General features: G+C 35.0%; 1 protein-coding gene and 1 long non-coding RNA gene across 12 annotated transcripts in view; one reads left to right on the top strand and one right to left on the bottom strand.

Moving 5' to 3' along the window:
* The window catches only part of LOC122719920 (rap guanine nucleotide exchange factor 2-like), a 202,153-nt gene that overhangs the window by 170,852 nt on the left and 6,625 nt on the right, over window positions 1-24,676 (top strand). For 3 of the 11 annotated variants that reach the window (XM_043946186.1, XM_043946192.1, XM_043946183.1), the window contains 15 exons: window positions 11,604-11,702; window positions 15,396-15,614; window positions 15,695-16,047; window positions 16,133-16,594; window positions 16,679-16,971; window positions 17,046-17,349; window positions 17,493-17,724; window positions 17,792-18,096; window positions 18,173-18,357; window positions 18,442-18,653; window positions 18,750-18,981; window positions 19,044-19,355; window positions 19,428-19,745; window positions 20,892-21,008; window positions 24,021-24,278. In XM_043946186.1, the coding sequence (XP_043802121.1) occupies window positions 11,604-11,702; window positions 15,396-15,614; window positions 15,695-16,047; window positions 16,133-16,594; window positions 16,679-16,971; window positions 17,046-17,349; window positions 17,493-17,724; window positions 17,792-18,096; window positions 18,173-18,357; window positions 18,442-18,653; window positions 18,750-18,981; window positions 19,044-19,355; window positions 19,428-19,745; window positions 20,892-21,008; window positions 24,021-24,278 (3,901 nt within the window). Of the gene's footprint in view, window positions 1-3,147; window positions 4,333-11,603; window positions 11,703-14,367; window positions 14,538-15,395; window positions 15,615-15,694; window positions 16,048-16,132; window positions 16,595-16,678; window positions 16,972-17,045; window positions 17,350-17,492; window positions 17,725-17,791; window positions 18,097-18,172; window positions 18,358-18,441; window positions 18,654-18,749; window positions 18,982-19,043; window positions 19,356-19,427; window positions 19,746-20,891; window positions 21,009-24,020; window positions 24,279-24,676 lie in introns of those variants that run through there. The other 8 variants (XM_043946191.1, XM_043946190.1, XM_043946188.1 and 5 more) reach the window with 8 other exon arrangements.
* Window positions 8,406-24,676, bottom strand: part of LOC122719923 — a 33,892-nt gene continuing 17,621 nt past the window's right edge. The window contains exon 3 of the long non-coding RNA XR_006347700.1: window positions 8,406-8,897. This is a non-coding gene — a long non-coding RNA (uncharacterized LOC122719923). The remainder of the gene's footprint in view (window positions 8,898-24,676) is intronic.

Below are 24,676 nucleotides of genomic sequence, written 5' to 3'. Positions count from 1 at the left end.
AAAAAAAAAAAAAAAAAAAAAAAGTGAATTAATAGGTTAGAAGTAATTTAAAGATTGTTCCAGAAAAATTTAGCTATTTGTTTGTACAGACTTGTTATTAATTTGTCGGGAATGACAATTTTTATCTGCAATTTCGTTATCGATTTAATCAGCTGAAGATATCACGTTGGCTTACTCATATTTCTTTTGTTTTGTGTTCGCATTCTTCAGGTTTAAGATGTTGCAGTGCAATTTATTGGAAATAAATGTGATTAGAATTGGAAATCAAGTTCGAAACAAGAGGTTGGAATTTTTTTTCAGCTTCGCGATTCAATTGAAAATAATTAAAGCTCGTGTTGACGAGAAAAGGAACGAGATATTTCGATATCTTTATTACATATTGTATAACTCGTGGATTTTATTCAAATCTAATTAACAATGTTCTACTTAATTTTTTTTTATATATCTGTGCCGTGCTCGCCGCAAAAAAATTTTCCACTCGCGAAACTAGTGCAGCAACTAAGCAATAAATTCTTTTCTCTTTTCCTAGATAAACCGGTTATATAATTGTTAAATAAATGAATCTCGTGTATCTCATAATATAAAATCCAAAATTAATTCCAATCATACATTTTTAATAATCACAAAAATATGAATCGTCAACGTGACAAATTTCTAAGTTTCTCAAAAATATAACTCATACCTGACCTGTGTTGGACAAAAAAATGGCCTCTTCCTTAAGAATATATTTTCACATTCTTCCACCGTTAATTAAATTCTTTTTTAGGTGTTATAGATTTTATAGAAAAAAAATTTCCATTTGAGATTGAGGAAATGAAAATCTCTCTTCGATGAGTTAGTTTATAAAAAAAAAAAAAAAAAAAAAAAAAGTGAATTAAAGATTGTTCCAGAAAAATTTAAATAATTCCAATATAGCAAATAAATAAACATCGCCACAACCCCTTCCCCCTTATAAACCTTAAACCCACGCATCCTCTTCTCTTCTTCAAAAATCATTCTCCAAAATCTATTCACGTGTCTTCACCTCTTGCATCCGATGTGCTAGAATTTTCTAGTAGCAAATAGACGTAGCGTACACCGTGCAAGGCGTGAGGGAAAAAGCCCTTCTTTCGAGAAACGGAGCGCGACATAGAACCTAAAAAATAAAAAAAAAAAAAAAAGAAAAAGGAAATAGAGAGGGGGAAAAAAAAAGAGAGAGAAGTGTGAGACAGTTTCGCGAAACAGGAGGGGGAGAGGAGGAGGGGTTCGTTGTCGGGACGGAATTTCACGAGCGCAGTTTCTCGTCTCGCAACGAGTTTTTCGTTTGGCCGGCTTGTGTGACGCCAATGGTGTCGAGACGAGGGGCCGCAGGAAGAACCGAAAATAAAGTAGACAGCCGACGAGAAACGCGTATGAATATGCGCGCGCTCTCTCGCCGTGTACGCGCCACAAGCCTTCCTCGCCTCCTGTTGGTCCGGCCTGAGTAGGAAATTTTTAGCTCGTCGGTGGTGTACGCATCCGTATACGCACCATGGCGGGCGTACAAATTCTCGCGTTGCGACCGACCCCTGAGGCCGCATCCGTCACCGAACCGCGTCGCATTTTTATTAATTCGTCTTAACAATTGTGCAGCCGCTGGAATGGATATTCACATCCGTGTAAATATTTCAGGACGTTGGCGACCGTTGTCGCTCGTCTTCGTACTCGAAGGGGAGGATTTTTTCCCCGCTGCACTTGCTTTTTGTCTGTAGAGTCTCTTGTAGAGGTTGTTCTGAAAAGAAGAGAAATTGGTTAGGTTGGGTTGGTTGGATTTTCGGTTTGAGATTATTGGTGGACGGATCGAGGAGCGACAGGTGAAATTAAGTTACGGAGTTTGCGGTTTGGCCGAGTTTGAGTGATTTGAGATTTTATTCTTGAGAGGTGGATAATTGGATGTTCGAGTATTCGAGGTTTCTTCGAGTTTTTTCTCTTTCCACTTTTGAATTCTTTTTAAAATAAACGTCGTCAAGTTTTTTCCAAGTATTGCACAGTGGTTTTCACTTCTCTGGACGGCAAGTGGCTGTCTAATTTATTTTCTCTTCCGATGTATAACTAGAATTATTATCTTCTTGCATAGATTATTTGAATCGTAGAAATTTCTCTGCGTAGAATATCTCTCATGGAAAGGTCTAGCTTCGTTCGATCTAGAGTCGTCTCAAATTTTTCACAGGGGACGCCGCCGATCCGGCATCGCTTTCTACGCGACACGTGTTCAAAACCATGTGTCACCGGGCCTCCATAAAAATCACACAGAAGCAGAATTTTGTTAGAACAGGGTCGATGGTCGGCACAGCATACTTTCTTTTTCAAGAACACTTCAGTTTTAGCGTGCATTTTTAGCCGTGTTCTGCGCTCTTCTCCTCTTGTTAGGTTTTTACGATGGTGTTAGTTGTAATGAAGCATGTGATGCCTTTTTTTTTATGCTTATGCGAGAGATGAAATGTTTTTTAGTATTCTGACGTTATAGCAGTATAAAATGAGACGGGGTTTGCCACGAAGGTTTCACGATTAGGTCTTTCGAGGTTTATGATAATGCAACGTAATAATGTAAAAATATTCGTTTTTCTCATATTTCTTGAAATTTTTATACGCGATTTTATGAATATTTTATATTTGTGGTTTCTTTCTTTCTTTTTCTTTCTTCTTTTTTTTTAAATTTTTGGATTCATAAAAGTATTTCATGAGATAGTTTATGACACCATTTTTCATCATTTTCGAAAAATGTTCATTCATTTCATATCGTAGATTTTTCAAATTTTGTTTTCGAACTTTAGCATCGCTAGTAAATATAGATTTTATTTCAAGGATGTAATTTATCTCGTCGCGTGTAATCCACGCAAACAAAAATTTTTTAAGACTATAAGATATATTTATTTATTTTCAAACTCGTCAAAATTTCTTAAAATTATTTTCGTTCTTTCTTATCACGCAATCTCGTCAAATTTCAACAACTCTTAATTCTTAAAGAAAAAAATTCGATGAATATTTTAATCACATATTTTCATAAACTCTCTCGATTTAAAAAACTTAAATGTCGAATCTGTTTGTATCCCCTCCCAAGCAAATTCGCCAATTTTTTTCCGATTCGCCAATTTAATCCCGAAAATTAATTAAAAATCTCCCATCGAATCTCGACAAATTCCTCATCGATTCGATCGCGGTCATTCAGCATTGTCAAAGCCGCGAGTTATTCTATCGGTGAAACGCTCCATTAGCCCACGATAAACGCTATCACGCGTCCCATTTTACGCCGTCCCATACGATCTGACAGCGCCAAGTATCGCTGGCCTACGTCACTGCGTGCGTAGTCACGTGACTGGTCGAGTCACTCTTTGGCCCTCAAGAATCGTGAACGATTCAGTTTATCGTGACCCGCGATGCGCTCGGCACCGTGCGTCTACATCTCCTATACCGTTTCCCCTCCGACTCCGGCGAGCCTTAACCTCTTCCAACCTCTTTTTTCACGGTTAATCCGATGATATTTCGACCTTGATACATCGATCGATTCACCGTGAACGTTTTATCGCGGATCGGCTATCGCCGACTTATTAAGCGGCCGTCTCGAAGTGTGCCATTTTAACGAGGACAGCCTGTCGTCGCACGCCTGTCGTCTAGCGCGAGTTTTACTTTTGACACGTTTCCCTCCGTGGATCTTAATCCAGTAGTGGTGTTAATACAATTAAAATTATCGATTATTTCGAAAAGATTACGTGATTTTTGCTTTTTTTTTCTTTCTATTGTTTTATGAAAAGGATGAAGAGGAGAGGTGAAAACACGATGTGAAATGGCGTATACGCACGATTGATAGTTCCATTAGGAGACCTGTATTACAGTTTTTTAAACGGTATCCAGAACCCGGGCATTAAAAAGTGAAAGGGGCACTCGTGGAGAAATTTTATTTCTCTGTGATTTTTTTTTTTATTCTTCGAGTGATTTTTTTTTTTTTTTTTTTATTATTCCGTGCACGAAGTAATACGTGATAACGTATCGACGTTAGAGGAATTGTACACGTTGGTCGATTTTATCGAGTGGTGTTTGGAAAGTCGAAGGAGAGTCTGAAGTTGAAGGTAATATACTGTAGTGGTGTGAGTGATGAACGAGACGAGGGACAAAGGTGTGCTCGAAGGTGCGGTGTGAAATGGATACTGGAGATAGTGGTTGAACGACAAAAGGGAAAAGTTTCGATCTACGAAAATGTTGAAGCACATGAATCGGACCGGACGACCTCGGGTCATCGTGAGGAAGAGGAAAGGTCGTTCGTTGTCCAGAAGTTGGCCTGGAACACCGAGGCCCTTATCGATCGTCTCGAACGAGGTAAAAAGATTGGTTTAATAATTAAATAGGCATTTTGATCTGGAGTAATGTTCTACTTATTTAGCAAGCAAATTTTAAACTTAACTTTTATTTTATTTTATCCATGAATATAACATTAATGTACAAAGGTTTGTTTAATTTTAAACTCGTTGTTGAAAAATGTTATTTATATCAATGCTATTGTCAATACGTTCTTTAAATAGTTAATAAAGTATGAATGATCTCACGAAGAAAAATATAATAATTCATTTTTTTTTTTTTTTTTGAATAGAATAATTTTGAATTTATTTGATCATTTTTCATTGTATGAAAAATATGTTTTCTTCTTGCATAAATATACAACATTAACGTTGAAATTATCGACTCATGACATGTCTTAAATATAATACATAGATGACTGTAATTAAAGAGCTAGGCAAAAATTAAATATATACACGTTCTCATCCACAAATCTTTGAACACTAATTTTAAACATATTCAAATAAATATTAATTAATCTATAATACTGGTAAAAATTTATATCAATTTATATCAAAAATCTTTAAAATCTGTTATTTTATCTTGGCAATTCTAACGTCATTGAATCACAATTGACGTTTGTACATGACACAGATCTGTTCACAGTGTTCTCGATCCAATAATTAAGGAAATCACGACAATTATCTATCTTTACTATTCTCGTATTTCGATAGATTGATGTCACGATATCTTAACAAACCGTGTCATTTCACAATCGAGTAATACGATTATATGATAGAAAAGTCTCTCGTTCGTTTTCTAAAAAAGAAAAAATCTAGTATATAAAGTGCATTTACATACGAGGCGAATATATTTCGTGGAATTATTTACATCGAAATTTAACGGTCACGCGTTCGTGGCATGAATCGAGCACGGTAAACTTCATGGAACCTGCTTGAATTTTTATGTTGGTAAATAGAGTTGGATGTGTTACAAATTGTGTCAAGAGGCAGAAGGAAGTTGTTGGTGATTTAACGTTGAATTTATCGTGTGTTTATAACTCGCGTGAATGTGAATCGAGAGAATGGATGGGACGTGTAGTAGGATTCTTTTGATCGTATTGCCTCGTTGAAGGCGAGGGGGGATTTGTTATTTTTGTTTAAGCGATGATTAAGCAATTTTCGTGGAAAAAATTATATTGGCTCACGAGAGTAATAGAACGATTTAGTGAAACTTTAAAACAACTTTAAAATATATACACTGTGTTCCATTTTGTTTTTTCATTCAAGTAATGTTGTAACTGTAGTAATATTAAGCGCGTAAAATTTGAAGTGAATTTATAAAAGGATAGAATGTGGAAGAAAATCAAATAGTATTCGTAATACATAAATTTAGGAATTTAGAAGATACATGTTTTAATTATCGAAGAAAGGATACGAATTTTATTATAAATGTTTACTTTAGAATTATAGAAATTAATAATTATGATTTTTCGTCATTTTCATTATGCGGTTCCGTATTGTAAATACACCATTATATTATCATCATACAATTTATTTATAGCTCCTAGTTTTCCAATTGATGTAAAAATACATTAATCGATTGCAACTTTTTTCTTGTAAACAAACAAAATTCTGATAAGAATTAAATTCCACATTCTTCCTTCGTGTTATTGAATACGTTTTTTCCAATCATGATATCATAATCTTAATAATAATTTTTCCATGCACAAAGAATTTTAATTTTCATCATAATTTTATTATAATAATTATCAGAATCTCTTTAATCAAAGGCAAATCACGTTTTTCCCGTAACGAGTCAACTTTCTATCAACACTTCTAATTAACAGACTTCCGATAACTTCCCAATTCTTCGTCACCCTTTCAACTTTTATTCCAATTTTTATTCCAATATCGTTCTCGTTTCAACAAACAAACAAAAAAAAAAAAAAAAAACATTTAAGAAAAAGAAGAAGAAGAAAAAAAAGAATCGACAATTCTTCGTTTGACATATCAACTTGTTAACAAAATAATTGGTTAACCAATAATTATAATCTCTCGAAAGAAAAATTGATGAAAGCTACACGACGAAAAAAAAACATAAATGATAAACGACAAAGATAAATATTGAAAAATATTTTTGAATTCTCCGAGAAAAATAACACGTATGCATACGATCGTATATACGACAATTGTACTATCTTTGTATTTCCTTTCATCATACTCCAATTAAATCGTGCTTGAACTATGTCACAAAGCATGGAGAGGAGGTCAACGTGTAATATATTCGACTAATTCAACGAGATGTTTTTCCATCGATGGAAAAGTACGATTGCCCTGATCGAAAGTGAGTCGATTGGTGGAGCGGGGTTAAGCGGGGTTTATTGAAAACGAAATGGAAACGGGTTGAGCGTCGTATCCCGTTCAAGGCAGAAACATCGGTTTTATCGCGCGGCCGCGTCTGCACGCGCGCGTGTATGCGTCCGCCCACGCGGAGCCGAAGGGCCCACGCAGAGCTCGAATATATGTATAACGAGGACGAGGCGGAAGATAAAGGGGAAGGAATGTGAGAAGACGCGCCACGTAATTGCCGGAAAGGGGATGAACTTTTCGCACGGAGATCGTGTTTACCTGAGATCTGTCAGTCGGTTTTTCATTTAGATGAAAAGATTTGATTACGCGCCATGAAATATTGAATAATGCAAAGAAGAGGGGGGTTACTTGAAAACGGCACTTGGTTTGAAAATTATGCCATGCGATTTTGTGATTTTGATGATAATTTTGATGAAAAATCGGCGAATTTTGTATTTTCTTATTATTATTATTATTGATTTCTATTAAAATTTTCTAAACGTAATCATTAAGTGGTATGATTGCAACAAATTAATAATACGTAATACACGTGGGAATTTTTACTTTTTCTTCTCGTTTTTTAAATAAATTCACGCATTATTCTTTACATGTTCGATTTCGTTTGAATTCCATACTGTTTTGATTATAAAATGAATTCTAAATATTGGTGCCTATATGTTGGAAAATAATGTGTAACGCGATGACAAACGATAAGAAAAGTTGTAAAATATAAACATAAATGTTTAATTTGAAACGGTACACTCGATGTGTTGGTTCCTCCGATAAATAAATTTCTTTGATCTTTTATGAAATAGGCTCGACTTCTATCGATAAACTTTTTCTTTAAGACAATGATATTTTAATTATTAATCACGATATCGAATTACAAATACGATAAGTTATCATAAAGATAAACTCAATTAGCAAAGTCGATAAGCTGAAAATTCTTGATTTACAAGGTTCAGAAAGATTTGACAATCGAATGATTAATATCACACTCGTAGGCGTACTCGAGGATCAGTTTCATGAAACTCGTTTGAAAACTGATCGTTTGATATTGAGTTAAATGAATGGAGCAGTGGTTGCGAGTACTTTAAAGTACATTTATAATTCGTCGATTAGTGGGTGGAATTTTCAAATTATGTTACATTTAATGAGATTGTGCGGGTTTGGAATATTCGAGCATTAAGTGAATTACCATTACACTTATAACTGTCGAGTGCATCGATTATCGATGGAATAATACGAAGTATTGTTGATACACAATAATAGATTAGCTTATTCGATATTTTACACAAATTCTCTTTTTAACAAATCTCCTATATCAATTCAATATTTATCATTAATTAATACCGTTATCATTTTACATTTATGAGAATCTTCCATTTCTACCTAAAAATTGATAAACATTAATTTATATAATTATAATCTTCTTCTCTTCTTACCTTTTTTTTTTTAAGATAGACTCAGAAAGGCCAATTAAATTATTCCAATTCACTTAGGAAATTTAAAAAAAAAATTATCGTTGCTTTTAATCTCAGCATTCGCGTGGAAAAATTAAATTAAATATATTTTTTTCTATTTTTCTATTGTATATACAATTAAATCTCCAAGCCTTTGTCTTCTAAAGGTCAATCATTAATCGATTCCTTTATTCAATTTTCATTCTCTCGCTATCAAAATCAATTAGTATCGTTGCCATTTCATTTTTCTTTTCTTTCTCTTTTTTTTTTTTTTTTTTTTTTTTTTGCAAAAATCATTACCTCATTTAACACACACATAGGGAAACTCATCTCGTGTTTGTAGAACCGCAAAGGCTCGGCTTACAAGCGAAGCGATACATCTCGAAACCGATTTCTCAATGAGCCATCATCGTTCGAACATCGTAAACAAATGCGCAAAAGGGAAACGAAATAGATCACGCGCCATGCTCTGTTTGCTCGGATCGCAAATGAGATTTTCGCGAGGTGGAGAGCCACGAATTGTGACGCGTGACGCAAGCAACCGATGCAGAAAATGTGCACGCGCTTTCTCGTTACGTAATCCACGAATTATAAACAATCGAGTCGAGTCGCAGCGATGTTTGTCATTCCTCGTCAAACGTGGAGAAACCTCGACGAGGAGGTTTGGCAATTGTTGCCCGTGACACTGCGAAACCCTCGTTTCATCGGGTCAATGTTTTTGGGCCTCGATGGTGAAATTATTTTGCAACCGTTTACCGATCCATAGATATTTTCCTCTCCAGTTTTTTGAAAACTGAAAAATAAAAGTGGATGAATTAAATTAAATTATATTATTTTGGAAATGGCAAATTATGATTGATTGGTGGAAAATATTAATTCATTGTATAACGGTTTCATTCAAGAAGATCTTTATTCCAAGATTGTGAGAATTAATTTTATATATGATGATGAAATGAAATAATTTAAATATATGTTTAATATTGTGTAGAGAATGCAAATTATTCTGTTCAACTGATCATTATAATAAATTATGTCATCTATGACAACGTTTTATGTCAATAGTATTCAAAACTCATAACATAACAAAAATAATTACACATGAATATTTTTTTAAATAATGTTCGTGTCAAATTCCTTCAAACGTCTAAATAGCATGTTAAAAATTACTTTATTCGCCTAATAAAATTTTTTCTTTCGTCGAGCGGTACTTGTCAAAGAAAATATTATTATTCATACGTGAATATTATAATGAACATAGCTAGCGTGAACTAGCGTGATATAAAAAAAGTACATATCGACATTGAAAATATAAATATATGAAAATTACGATGTAACGATGTGCTTCATAAATATTCACAAAGATTAGCAATTAGATAAATATTCATAACTAAAAGGAAAAATGATCCATTCCTTTCTTCTCCAATTCTTCTTTGTGATCGATGACTGGATTAATCCTTATACTTTCACTTTCATGATTTTCCATATACCTGCGAGATGTGATTTCAGAAGGGAAATAGGCTCGAAGAAGATCGGTTATAAGGTACTGGTTACCTCGAATAATCGATAATTAACATACGTGCCCTGCTATCTTGGAAGATCCTGTATAGGAGTCGAGATATTATTCCAAGCAAAACAAGTTTTAATATAAATTAGATGATGTAGATTTTCCATGTTAGTTTTAAACATGGCTATAGACGAGTCATTTCGTAACAACTATCCAGATTTCTGCTATATCCGACTTAATTAGCAGGTTGAATAATTGATATTACGTTACACATCCTTTTGGGATGTGAACGTGATTTCAAAATTATCTATAATAATATCCCAGTACTGGAATATTAAGTACATGCACGAATATTTTTATAATTCTGTTAAAATTGTATCTGTATTTATACGTGATACAATTAAATTCATTTAACCAATTATTTCCTAAGCGAAAACATATCGGTTCTTCTTCTTTTTTTTTTTTTTTTTTTCAGAAGGCACCGATATCTCGGGAAAAAAGAGGAAAATTTTACCGTGTAATCTCGATTTTAATATGCAATAACATTACACATAGTGTACAGAATCTTTCGCGTAATTGGAATCTTTAAAATATCGTTAACATGTAAAAGAAAATGTTGCCCAGTATAATGTGCAAACTTATAATCTTTCGAAGGTATCGCGAGTTATTCAGAATCATTTATTTTTATTTTATTTTATTTTTTTTTTTTTTTCCACGTAACCCCTTTAGAGCCATATAATCCATCCATCCGCGTGAAATATCCAATATACATAAAAATATTCATCCATAAAACTTCTGTAAAATAATTTTCCATAACGATTATTACACGTCACAGGAGAAACCAATTAAAAGTTACAAATCACTGGAAACAACGCGTCAAGCGTTACGATATACGAGTATGTATTAACGCGTAACGGCTGTAAATACAGATAGTACCTACGTGATATTTTCGAGCGAGTAGTAGGGAAGGCGTTTCGTTAATTTCCGGCGTGTCGAACAATATTTTTCGCAACGTGCACAACGCGTTTCGCATCGGCTGTTCCCAATCGAATCACCGTATCGTCGACCGGTGGAAATTCAACTTTCATCCCGAAATTGGTTAAATGCTGTTCGCCTCTAACAATCGAGTCGCGAGGGAGCGGTTCTGTGAATGGCAAGTATAATCGGCGTATCTACCGGAAGTCCGGCCTACGGGTTCCGGCCCCGAGGCACGCTCATCTCGTTGTCTCTCTGCGTTTTTTTTTTTTCCCTTTCTTTTTATCCCCCCTCTCTCTCTCTCTCTCACACACACACACACACACACTTTTCGTTCTCCTTTTTTTGCTTTTTTTTTTCGTGCGCATCATTGAACAACGAGACGCTGTTGACGGAAAAAGAGAGGCACGAGGCTGCGTGCAATGAGAGGGGGTGAGAAGTTGACGCAGCTGCACAAGTCGCAGGTGGAACCGGATTAGATTATCAACGCCACGGTGTCGTTCCTGGGGATGACGACACGGCTGCTCTTGCGGCCGAGTTGTTCGTCATTCGAGAAATTTGAAACACGCTTCTCTTCCCCTCTCTTGCCTCTCTCCACCTCGGTGAGAATTCGGGTTCCGCGCTCGAGTTCCGTCGAATTTAGAGCGAAATGTTAGTTTGATGAATGTTGATTGCAGATTACTGTGGAAAATGTGTGTATATGTGTGTGTGTGTGTGTTAGATGTCTGTGAGATAGTTTCTGATCTTCAATAATATATTTTTGTCTATTTTTTTTCTTCGTCCTTTTCGATGAGGATTTACCCCTTTGTGATCGAAACGAAATATTTTTCATTCCTCTTAAGTTAAATTTTCCGGAATAAATTTGTAAGATTTATCCTGGTATTTTTCAATAGGATATTTATGTACAAATATTGTGTAAATGTAAATGTATATATTATTGCAGATATAAAAAATTTAATTGTAATTGCTCTTTTATTTTTTTTATTTTTCTATTTTATTTTTCCTATTGTTCCTTTGCAGATCGACTACCCGGAACTGCACGGAGGAAGGATGCATCGACCACCGCACCCTCATCCCATAACTGACCATCGACAGGTCAATTTGGTCTTCGATGACACGGTAAACATCTGTTTTCGAACCTTTCTCTTTTTTCTCTGCAGGTAAAAATTGTAAGAGCATTCTTTCACAGATTTTAAGAACGCATTCACGCAGATAATCCTTTTTTGATCTGAATTTCTTCATATACTTCAAGCATTATGCATATAAATTCTTGAAATAAATACTTTTAGGCTAATTGTTTTTTTCAAATGCTAGTGCGTTAAATTTTTATTAATATTGCTGCGATATGAAATGACGTTTTAATATATCCATAAGAAATTTATTGTAATGCTTGAATTTGAATAACTTGCTTTATTCTTAAATTTTACTTCTTTGTCTCTCTCTATTGCCAAAATATCTTGGTCCCATTATCCACTTCGAATTTTTCCTAATTCTTGCTTTCAAAAATTCTGATAAAATTCAGAATATTTTTATTACTGATATCTCTATTACTGATAACTCTACTTCATTATATTTCAATAAATTGTTAATCTTTAAAAATTAAATTTTTGTATAGATAGTTATATATCTCGTTTGAATATAGCACAATTGATAACAAAGTGTATTCATATTAGACACGATCCGTCAGAGTTGGCAGGTATCTAGCGATAAATCAAGTCATGTGCACTTTTGCACATGATTTCTGATCATTTCTCTCGCAACGGTTCATTTATCTCACGTCATCATAGTTCAAATCGTTGAAAGAAAGTTTAATATCGTCATCCATGATGCGTTTGCTTGCCCACATATTTTCTTTAATCAAAAAAAAAAAAAAAAAAAAAAAAAGAGAAAGAATAAATATTAAAAAAATGGCGAAATCAAGTTGGAAGTTGGTTGGTGATAAAACTTTTAAAACAATCGTTTTTTATTCTCATTGTATATGTTTTCTCATGCATTTCAAATGCGTATCTTTTCTCTCTCCCTCTCCCTGTAAAGAAAACTTTTATCAGTTTGTAAATTTTTTTATTTGCATTGATGCTTATACAGTGAAAATCACGAAGAATAAATAGCGATCATTGAGAGAAAATTTTTTGTTGAAAAAATTTCCGTATTGTATTTAAAAAAAAATTCGATTTTTTTCTGAAAATATGTAATATTTTATATTCGTCTATACCAAAATGAAATAAAAGCATCTTTCATTTTTTTGATACTATAGAAAAATAGCGCCTTCTAATTTTAGAATAATATATGGTTGTTATAATTTTTTCTAATATACCATTAAAAGTTATAAATATTATAATTATTTTAGTTAGCTCCTTAAATAATTTATAATAATTTATAACTATATTGTATTGGAGTCTCTAAAAATGAATACCCTTAAATTAGTATACAAACTATACTATTATTATCTATAACAGTATCTAATATACTATTATTACCAAGATATAAATATGTAATTTTATTATATATAATTTTTCTTAACGTTCTTTCAATGTTATATCAAGTAAATTAATTATAAATTTCGGATAAAAAAAAGTACATTATACTTGCGCTTTTCCTTGCTAAAATTTTCCAATGTGCCGCTCCCGGATCGAAAGTTCGTTACGGTACAACGCGTGCGCATAAGATGATCTACATTAGACTGTCTTTCCCCTAAAGAGTCTGTGGAATGCACATCGGTGGCATGCACTGGTATGTCAATGTCTGTTCGGTTGAGTAGGAAGAAACTGAATGAGAGAAGCAATTTGGAAAGTCTGTGGAGCAGGACAAAAGGAAAAGTGAGACATGGGCACGACATAACGGGTCGTATAAATCATCCGTCGGGTCGGCCAGTGGCCTTTAAGTTACTATCCGCTGTATTGGATGCTTTGAGCAGACCGGTACTCTTTTCTCCGAGTATCCTCTTTCTCTCTCAATCGCTTACCGACTGACGATTGACCGACCGTCGACTCCTTAAGCTCGTTTCACACGAACGATTTTTATGAAACCTCACGTTACGTCTCATCGCAAGTTCAAATACACGCACGAAAATTTTATATAATGTTGAATTGCTATGTAATAATTTCTTCATACAAAATGATAATTTTTTTAGTGTGATCGATGTTTGATTATCCTTATTTATACATGATTAATTATTTACGAAAAATCGTTTTATGTGTAAGATTTCATCTGAATACAATGTGCATAAAAATATGTTTTAAAAATATATTTTTCATAATTAGTGTTTTCATTTAAGTTTAAATGAAAGAATTTATAAATTAATTCAATAATTAAAAACTATTTCCCAATACGTTTGCTATTTCAGAAATACAAAATGAAATGTTGAATGATGTAGAAGTTTGGATACAGAAATAGTATGTAGTAATAAATGATTATTAATGAGATGCAAGTAGGCTGAAACGAAAAATCTTCTCGAGGACATTTTCAACGCGTTATCGATAGCAGTGTTTTTGTTAGTGTCACGGTCAGAAGCTACAGGTGGGCCCCCCAATGTGCGCCCTCCTATTGCGACGGGCCTGGAGTTTGCCGCTCAGTTGGGTCACGTGACCCTATACTTTCGAAGGGAATGCCGGTGGTAGGATGAAGGGTGGGGGAGGGACAAGAGGCAGTCCCATGTCCGCTACTTTGCTAAGCTGACGGCCCACGACACGGGGCACACCAAACGCGCCACGAGCTTCGTAAATGCACACAAAGAAGGTCACATCGCGTTGCGTGTATATACATTGGCATATGCGCTCGCGAATGAGAGTGGGTTTCGCGAGTTCGATCGAATCGTGGACAAGTAACGAAAAGAGAATGTGGTCGGATAGTAGTTGTTCTTTATATTATTTCTCGTGATCTAAAACACGGAAGAATAGAGTGTCGAACAAGTGCCATTATTAAGACGATAGGATGGACGCCTTCGGCATGTATCAAGTGAGTCTGATGATCTCCCGCGGCTCAAAATGGCCTTGGTTTATAGCGATATTTTCCTCGTTCTTAAGATTTCTTACGAACAATTCATTATTATGAAAGATCATAGATGATCGTTGATGATTATTGTGGGATGACAGATGTCACGATGTTTTTGTTTAGACATACGTGCCACTATTTCTATCTCTTTCTTGTCGTGTGTTTTCTCTGATCGCTCGATGTTGCGTGCGTGATGTCATGTCTGGCAACCTAACCTAACTTAAGAACAGAGCTTGTCCCCATCACGCCCATTCCTGGTATTATTCCGTAAACGAGCACCGCTCGTAGTACCCATGTTTTTGTCTTACATGTTTCTTGATCCCGTTCTTTGCAGCCTCTTCCTACCAATTGACAGATCGATGTCTGGGGATGATAGATTGCACGTTATTCACGTAGGTTTCTTTTGTATGAGAATTAAACGGGACAGTGCATTGATAATTTTATTTTGGATTGCACTATGCTATTGTTTATAATCTGTGATTATGCCGATACATTGTGATAAAGAATGTATTGCTTTGGATTTAAAATCGTCTGGCATGAACATTAATGTAAACACTTTAGTTTAGATATTTGATAGTGTAGTAATAACAAAGCGAATATGTTGATCATTTTTAATTAATGCAAAAATATCACGATGTATGTCAATGTTAAATTATACAAGATATAATTATATAATATATATATTAATTGCATAGACTATTATCAAAACATTTTTATATTAATTATTGATAAAAAATGTGCAATATGGATTAAAATCTAATATAATTATATAATAAATATAATATAATAATTAATTGGATTTTCTTTTCTTCTGTATTCTAGTTTTCTCAAGGCCTGACAGGCAGGCCAGAGTTATACCAAAAGTCCAACAGAAGCAGCCATTCGAGTGACACAAGTTCAGCATATAGTGGTTCAGACACTATGACATCTGTACAAGGATCATTAGATGCAGATCCAGATGCAGATGATGTTGATCTATCAGGACTTGTTGAATCTATAGTGGATAGTGATGAAGAAGAAGATCTTGCAGAAAGCATGGATGTAATTGATTTTTTTTAAACAACTTTTTAAATACTAAAATATTTAATAAATAAAAATAACAAATTACTTTTTATTTATAGAGCTTGACTGTCCGTGATCCTGTCAGAGAATGTTTAGAAAAAGATCCTATGGAAAGGACAGAAGATGATATAGAAACACTCTTAGAATTCACACAACAATTAAAGGCCTTTACAAATATGACTTTGGCAGTAAGAAGAGCGCTGTGCGCTGTGATGGTGTTTGCTGTAGTTGAACGTGCTGGTATGATAGTTTTAAATGATGGAGAAGAATTAGATAGTTGGAGTGTGCTTATAAATGGTGCTGTGGAAATTGAGCATAGCAATGGAGAAATTGAACAACTGCATCTTGGTGACAGTTTTGGAATTTTACCCACTATGGAAAGACTTTTGCATAGAGGTGTTATGAGAACAAAGTAAGTTTTATATTAAATATATATTATTACTAATATTCATGAAATAAAAACTTTATTAACATAATTTATTTATTTACTTTTTTAGATGTGATGACTGTCAGTTCGTATGTGTTACTCAGGCAGATTATTTCAGAATTCAACATCAAGGAGAAGAAAATACAAGGCGGCATGAAGAAAATGGGAGAGTAATTCTAGTAACAGAGTTAAGAGGTGCTTTAGATGGCGGAGCACGCAGGGGTCATGTAGTTATTCGCGGAACTCCTGAACGTTTAATGTTACAACTTATCGAAGAAAACAGTATTACCGATCCTACTTATATAGAAGATTTCTTATTAACCCATCGAACATTTATTGATAGTCCCTTGTTAGTTGCAAGTCAATTGTTAGAATGGTTTGATCAAGCACAAGTCAGAGATAGAGTTGCCCGTGTAGTACTTCTTTGGGTAAATAATCATTTCACTGATTTTGAAACTGATCCAGCTATGATGGAATTTCTGGAAGCATTTGAAGCTGGATTAGAAAGAGAAAAAATGCAAGGACAACAAAGGTATATTTTAATCTGAATTTATGTTTTTTTGTATAATTAGTAAGTATTTATATCATTTACTTACAATTTGTCAATAAATTTTAGATTATTAAATATTGCGTGTGCAGCAAAAGCGAGAACGCGGAATGTAACATTAGCAAGACCAACTAGGGATGAAGTCTTACATTTTAGTATTTTGGGGGGGTATGAAAGGGGTTTCGGTATTTTTATTTCAAAAGTGGATAAAAAATCAAAGGCTGAAGATGTTGGTTTGAAACGTGGTGATCAAATTTTAGAAGTAAATGGACAAAGTTTTGAACACGTGAATCATGCCAGAGCTCTTGAAATTTTAAGGGGATCTACTCATCTCAGTATAACTGTTAAATCAAATTTACTTGGTATGTGGCATCTTCTAGAAATAATAACTTATGGATTATATTTTTTTTATACGAGCAATGAATTACTGTTGTAGCGTTTAAAGAAATGCTTCAGATGCCAGATGATTCGCCAAGACCGCGGGGAAGAGCAAACAAATCCGAAATTTCAAGATTACAATCAGATCCACGTGCGAGGTTGTCTACGCATGTGGATACAGTAACTCCAGTAAATCCATTGAATCCTTTGGTGGGTGGTGTACCATTATTAATTCCTGATTCTAACGTTTCTCCTTGTAAAGACGCTAAAAAGGAACATAAAGGATTCATGACGCTTGGACCCAAAAAGAAATTACAAAAAGCTCTCATAAAAATGAATATACTGCCAAAGAATACTATTAAGTAAGCTGAAAATATATATGTTATAAATATGTTATAAATATATATAATATATGTTTTTCTCTCTCTCTCTTTTTTCTTTTAATTTAAAAAAATATTTTAAGGAAAAATTTCAAGGATGTATATAATAAATAATTCATTTACAGTGATGGTGTACATGTAGATGATCCTCTTGCACCTCCTCATACACCACCAGGAACAGGAGGACTTGCACAAACTACTAATCTTTATCACTCAAAAAGTAATCCTGATCTTACGTCATTGTATTGCTATGATGACTTAAGGGCACCTGACTATCCAGAACATGTTCTAAAAGTTTATAAAGCTGATCAAACTTGTAAATATCTTCTTATTCACAAAGAAACAACGGCACACGAGGTAGATATTTTAATCTAGGAAATATATTAAAGTTTTCTATTCATGTGCTAATATAAGATAATTTTAGGTGGTGATGCTTGCTCTTCAAGAATTTGGTATAACTGAAGGTAGTTCGAATTTTTCTTTAGCTGAAGTTAGTGTTGGAGAAGGAGGTATGATTAAACAACGCAGGTTACCTGACCAATTGCAAAATCTTGCGGAACGAATTGGTTTAAGTTCTCGATATTATTTAAAAACTAATGGTATTTCGGAGACTTTTGTAGCAGACGAACAAGCGCCAGAACTCATACGCGAATCTCAGGTTCATTTCTTACAATTAAATGCAGTTGAAGTTGCAATTCAGCTGACTCTACAAGATTTCAGTATATTCAGGTAAGTTAATGATATTATTCATTTTTTTGCAACTTATTTTTTACATAATGAAAATATATTTATATCTTATTATTAGGCAAATTGAATCTACGGAATATGTGGATGATTTGTTCGAATTAAAGAGTAGATATGGAGTGCCAATGCTCAGGCAATTTGCAGAACTAGTCAACAGAGAAATGTTTTGGGTTGTGACAGAAGTTTGTTCTGAACACAATCTCGTTCGACGTAGTAAAATAATAAAACAATTTATAAAAATAGCAAGTAAGTTTTTTAGCATTTACAATCGTCGATTAAAATATTTATATTATATAAGTTTTTCAACATTTTCTTATTTATTACAAACAGGGCAGTGTAAAGAATGTAAAAATTTCAATTCTATGTTTGCAATTGTATCTGGTTTGGGTCATGGAGCTGTATCCAGATTAAGAGCTTCTTGGGAAAAACTGCCAAGTAAATATCAAAGGCTATTTAGTGATCTTCAAGAATTAATGGATCCTAGCCGTAATATGAGTAAATATCGACAATTGGTAGCATCTGAACAAACGCAACCTCCCATAGTAAGTTTCTTTTTATCTCTCATATTTTAATTATCTTACTATTCAATTACTTTGTAAATAATGAAATAACGTGGAATATTTTTTTTTTCTTTTTAGATTCCATTTTATCCAGTAGTGAAGAAAGATTTAACATTTATACATCTTGGTAACGATTCTAGAGTGGAAGGTTTGGTGAATTTCGAAAAGCTGAGGATGATCGCAAAAGAAGTAAGAACATTAACGAATATGTGTTCTTCGCCATATGATTTATCGATAATGTTAGAAAGAGGTGGCCAACCACCTAGTTCTGCCATGGTTGCGTTAAATCAAATGACAACTGGCAATCAAGGTAATTTAATTCGATTGTATAAAAATAGAGCCAGATATATGATAATTCATTTTTACTAACAGTGTTACAATGTCCAGGAGGACAGACAGCTACGGTGAAAAGACGAAAAAAATCTACCGCTGCACCGAATCCGAAAAAAATGTTTGAAGAAGCACAGATGGTTCGAAGAGTAAAAGCATACCTTGCCAATATGAAAGTAATAACTGACGAGGAGCGATTACACGCTTTATCTGTGGAATGTGAACCTCACGCGGGAGCTGCCGCAGTAACTGCAGTACCTCTTAATGCGAGCAGAGGGAGGAGACATCCTTCTCCTACTCTATCGACAACAAGCAGTGCCAGCAGCACTAGCGAAGGTAGAAAGAGTATACAAGGTAAGATTTTATTTGTTGAAATTTGACTTAAGTTTTATAAAATGATAAGTATTAATTATATTCTAATTTTAGGTACAAAGTTCGGAGCAGCATCGCCACAAGCAGTACGAAAAATGTTGGCGCTTTCCGATCCCCATAAAACTCGTCCCTATCAACCAAAACACTGTCCACCGCCGCTTCCAGTGCCGGGATTGGCATTACATTCCAGCGGACTGGAGCCTAGTCCCGGTGCACCTAGGAGAGTAGGATCTGGTAGCCGAGTTCCTATGCATGAGAGATCCCATAGCGATACTCCTTCCAGTTTACCACCACCTGTCGATCTCAGTGCTGAAAGTAGTAGCGTAACCAGCCTGAGCAATCTTCAGCCATTAAGAAAAACGTTGACCAGTGGTAAGTTGATTAATTTCGACACATGAAATGGTTCGAAACGAGATGCTGTCAATCACCGTTTGATATACATTATACATACATACACACATGTACACGTGAATACTTTATAGTGTCAAGTTTTTTTCTATGTCTCTATACATTTTGCTAGCTTTAGATCGATAAATCACACGGTGCTTCTTTTTATTTTTCTTTTGAACGTTGTTTTATTGCGACACACTAAAGAGCAGACACATCTCGTGAAGTACCATTAAATGCACCTTTCATTGCTCGTGACCGTACACATTGGTCAGGTCTCGCAAATTCTAAGAAACTATCTCATTTTATATGCACGCTGCACAGCCGTTTACGCAATTCATAAATGTTCCATGTTTATATTTAGCTTATCCATTTTACACGCATCTTGTACGTCGATTACCGTAGCTCGCGCTTTTTTTCAATCAATATTATCGTCCCGTGTTATACACATCACGGTCCTGTTCCCAGGGCGAAGCACGTCTAGCTTCAATTTAGAATACTCACCATGGGACATACGGACGCGTGAATCATCCTTCAGTAATTTAATCTTATTGCTATAGTCTTGTTTATGTTTTCTTTCTAATCACTTTTTATCAACAATTTAAATAGATAGTAATTTCAATTTTTATAAATTTTCTTAATACTTTTCTCAATTCAAATATTAATTTAATTATAGGAAATAATTATCGCTCCTGGGAATCACCCTTTTGATGAAATCTCATTTTTCAGGACACTAATATATATATAATTTTTTTTTTTTTTTCAATTTCAATCTTTTCTCTTCGATATAACACGTAACTCATTTTATTATTAGAAGTAGTTATAATAAAATAATCGTTTACAGAAAGACGATCTCTGGTAGGCGTGCATCGAAAAACAAACGCTGTGCGAGCGCGACTTTTAATCGCTACATTTTCGTAGGCGTTACTGGCGTGTTTGTTGTGGCTCTGATTTTTCAAATGAGAGAACGAGAGTGAGAGAAAGAGACAGAAAGAGAGAGTGTTGCGGATTACCATGCGTCTGATGAACGCGATTAATATTTGTTAGATAATTAGCAGTTAGCGGGCGCATCAGGGCGAGAACTGGGTTAGAATGTGTAGTGATAGAAGTGTCTTGGGGACGTGTGCGTAGGTTCGGTGACGAGCAGTGACAGTGGTCACAGTACGCAACTGGACAGCCACAGCGGAAGCAGCGTAGAAGCTGGTGGTAGTCCACCGCCACCTCAAAGACGGCACTCCGCTATGCAAGGTACGTAAACTTGAACCAAAAGAGATCAAATAATTCCACAAGCTCGTGCTCATTATTCCTCTTGTTCCCTTTTTTTGCCCGTTCCGTAGACCGTAGTTTAGAAGGTAGAACCAAAGAAAGAATCTGGAGTGGTCCAACAAGATAAAATTGCCTTTTTTAATTTTTTTTAATTTCTTCTTTTTTTATCTTTTATTTATTATTTATACTTTTTTTTTTTTTCTTTTAAATTAAAACGTTATCGTTGTTGATGACACGTATATATCGTGTATGTGATTGACACAGTAATTGAATTGCGTGAAATACGTTTCGTGGTACGATTGTTTCAATGAGTCTCTGTTTTCCTTTTTTTCTCTGTTATAATCGCAAAAGTGATCGTATAAAAAAAAAAATCTTTTTTTTTTTTTTTTTTCCAGTAGTGTGTGACGTATCGTTATATATTTTTTGTAGTTAGTTAAACGAGAATGATTCGTTTTGGAAACGTGTGATATTTGTTGTATATACGTCTCTTGATGACTATATATGAATATCCTTCGAGTAACTATCTATTTTTTCATTTTATTTATTTATTTTTTTATTTTTTTAATTTTCTTCTTCTTCCCCCCCCCTTTTTTTTCTCTCTCTCTCTCGTTTGATATTGAAGTAACTGAAATATTTTCTCATTACAGTTTGCCGTTACACACAGTCATAATCCGTTTACTCCTTCGAATCATTCGTTTCACTGTCGGGTCACGATTAGATTTTAACGTTGAAAAGAAAAAGCGTATGTCCCATGGCCACTCATCTTCATTTTTCTTTCTATCGTATGGTAGTTAAGATCAAAGAATTCCGTGCAATTTAAGCTGTAGTACATAATATTACATATATTATAGATATATATACGTACACTTTTTTTTTTTTTTTATCCTTTCCGGTAACATTATTTATTTACCGTTTAGCCGAGCGTTGCGCCGATAAAACGTATATAGGTAAACGTGCTTTATAGCCGCTTCTTCTATCCCGGGAGTTCCAATCGCTTTCAGTACATTTATCGCTTAAAGCTTTTTCTCACAGAGACTCGCTTCTTTACGCATTATTCACGCATACACGCATACATAAATATTTATAGTATAATAACTTCGACCCAATTTTTCGCGATCTGTTACACTCGCGGTACTCACTCTAGGAATCTTCTTCCTTCACGTTCATAAAGGAAGTCGAAGTTTATTTCTTTCCTCTTTTCTCTCTCTTTTTTTTTTTTTTTTTTTTTTTTTTTTTTTAATTCTTTCGAATAAATTGTACAAATCTCATCGTATAACGTTGTATAAATACATTGTACATTTCTAAGATTTTTCCATCATATCCATCCTCCCTAAACGTCTCTCTTCTCTCTCTTTAAATAAAGTAAAAGAAAATGGAAAGGAGGAAAATGATATCACCGACGGTGAAACCGGTGTATCATTGTAAATTTTGTAAAGAAACATTTCGTATGTGGCCTGTGTGTGGTGCAGGGTCTGTTTTGAGAGGTGGTGCACCTCCGTTCCCTCACGCGGTAGCAGTGTTACCTCCGCTTCCTGCCAACCACAACCAGAACCACAACCACAATCATCATCACCACCACCACCACCACCACCACCACCATCACCACCAACATTATTACGATCATCACCATCACCAACCCCAAAATCCTCAAGGTGAGTCCGCGATTGTCTTGCCTGTCTTGAGTTTCTTTCTATCTCTCTCTCTCTCTCTCTCTCTCTCTCTCTCTCTCTCTCTCTCTCTCTCTCTCTCTCTCTCTTTCTCTTTCTCTCCTGCAACTTGGGCTGATCTCTCCTTTCTTTTTTTTTTTTCTTTTCTTCCTTCTCTGTAGAAACTCTTCGTTCGACTCTGTGACTGCGTTGCTTCCGGGTATACGTAGAATTATGCATGAAGTAGTTGTATGATCATTAATAATCTATGGCGATGGATCTGTAGAGTGCAGTTAGCAATGAATGGGAAATGAGACACTGTACTAATCTCTTGGATATAGAGAGATAGAGAAATGGTTGACATTGATAATACCTATCGACCGGAAGCAACGTGTTGGGCTTTGAGGCATTCATTGATATATATATATGCGTATATACGTATTATATGCTATACACCGATGCTTAAATCCGTATTAATCGCTTGCTCGAAGGGTTGGCGTGTGCACGCTAATAATCACGTGAGTATCATTGCCTGTTCTACACGTGTACGATGCAGGAGGTCGTGCGTGCGTATAGAAAAGGTGTGCGTTGCATCGATCGTGTGTGATCTCGGTTTTTATTTCCCTTCCCTCCCCCCTTTTTTTTGTATTTCTACCGCGTTTCCTCGGGATTAACGGAAAACCGAGGCTTCTTTTCAGGGTATATATATATATTAACTGGTTTTCTCTGCTTTCCTCTTCTTGGGTTGACCTAGCGGTGAATAACGTGTGTGTTGTACAGTTTCCTTGTAAATCCGGCTCATCTTTTTCTCTCTCTCTTTCTCAAGAGAGAGAGAGAGAGAGCGTGTTCTGAACGACTACGACTTTTTCAACAGAAATAAATTCTACTTAAGATCGATGAAAGAGTTAGATACAGAAAGATTTTCTTGCTAATTTTTTTCTTTTTTTTTAAAGAAAAATTTGTTTTCGTAAGAAATTATCGAACGAGAAAAATATTTTCTCACTTTTTTTACGCGTTTGAATAATAAAACGTTTCGCAACTTTGATCCATCTCACGCGATATAATCCTTTTGACAATCTCGTCAAATATTCACCTTTCAATTAAAATAGACCTTTCAGACATCTCGTAAACTTGGACACGAACGTTCCAAACCGTTCGAAACGTGTTTGAAACCGTTAGCTCTGGAAAACAACTGTTAGACGTTCTTCAACGTTTCCAGTCGTGCTCGTTCAGAATCGCAAGTGGCGATGAATTACATGGCGGAGGATAAGGGTTAGAGCGGTTGTTGAGCAGCAAAGAATTGGCAGGGGTGTGAGAGATCGAGAGAAAGAGAGTCGAGGGTTTTCAGGTACTGCGGGATTAGGAGTAGGCGTGGGCCTAGGAGTACCGGCGGCTCTTCCACCCCCAGGAGCTGGGACTACGATTATGACGACGATGACTACCATGACTACCATGACGTCGATGACGACGATGCGTCCAGGAATCGGTAGTGCGCAGTGCCGTCAACCGCCTGCTTACAAAGTTGCGGCCCAGATGGCAAGGTTGCACAGGCTTGGCCGTGCCCACAGCCACGAGGGTGTTACCTACAGGAACGACCATGAAGATGGTACAAATGAAAAAAACAATCGCTAAAATACAATCTAATCTCTACCAAGTTTTTTTTTTTCTCTCTAGACGTGTATATACACTTTTTTTTTCTCTCTCTCTCTCCTCGAATTTAATACATATAGACATAATTTTTTTCGTCCTCGAGGCTTGCTTCGCTCCCCACCACTATCGATAATAATGGTGATGGGAGTGATACCTGGATAGAATTTCAATGAATAGATAGTTTTAATCGGTTTTTAGGACGAAGTTTTAGACGAAGAAATGTACATATATTCATATTGTTTGATATATATATATATTTGAGATTAATTTTAAATTAGAGAGCAGTTTTATTTTAGATTAGGAGTTTGATTTTGAGATTATTGAGTATGCGATATGAATATTATAATATTGATT

The sequence above is a fragment of the Apis laboriosa genome, unplaced genomic scaffold (genome assembly GCF_014066325.1).
Source record: "Apis laboriosa isolate Shangri-la unplaced genomic scaffold, ASM1406632v1 scaffold9_cov152, whole genome shotgun sequence".
Taxonomy (NCBI): domain Eukaryota; kingdom Metazoa; phylum Arthropoda; class Insecta; order Hymenoptera; family Apidae; genus Apis; species Apis laboriosa.
The sequence above is the reverse complement of the archived record's forward strand: the minus strand, read 5'-3'. Positions and strand labels throughout refer to the sequence as shown.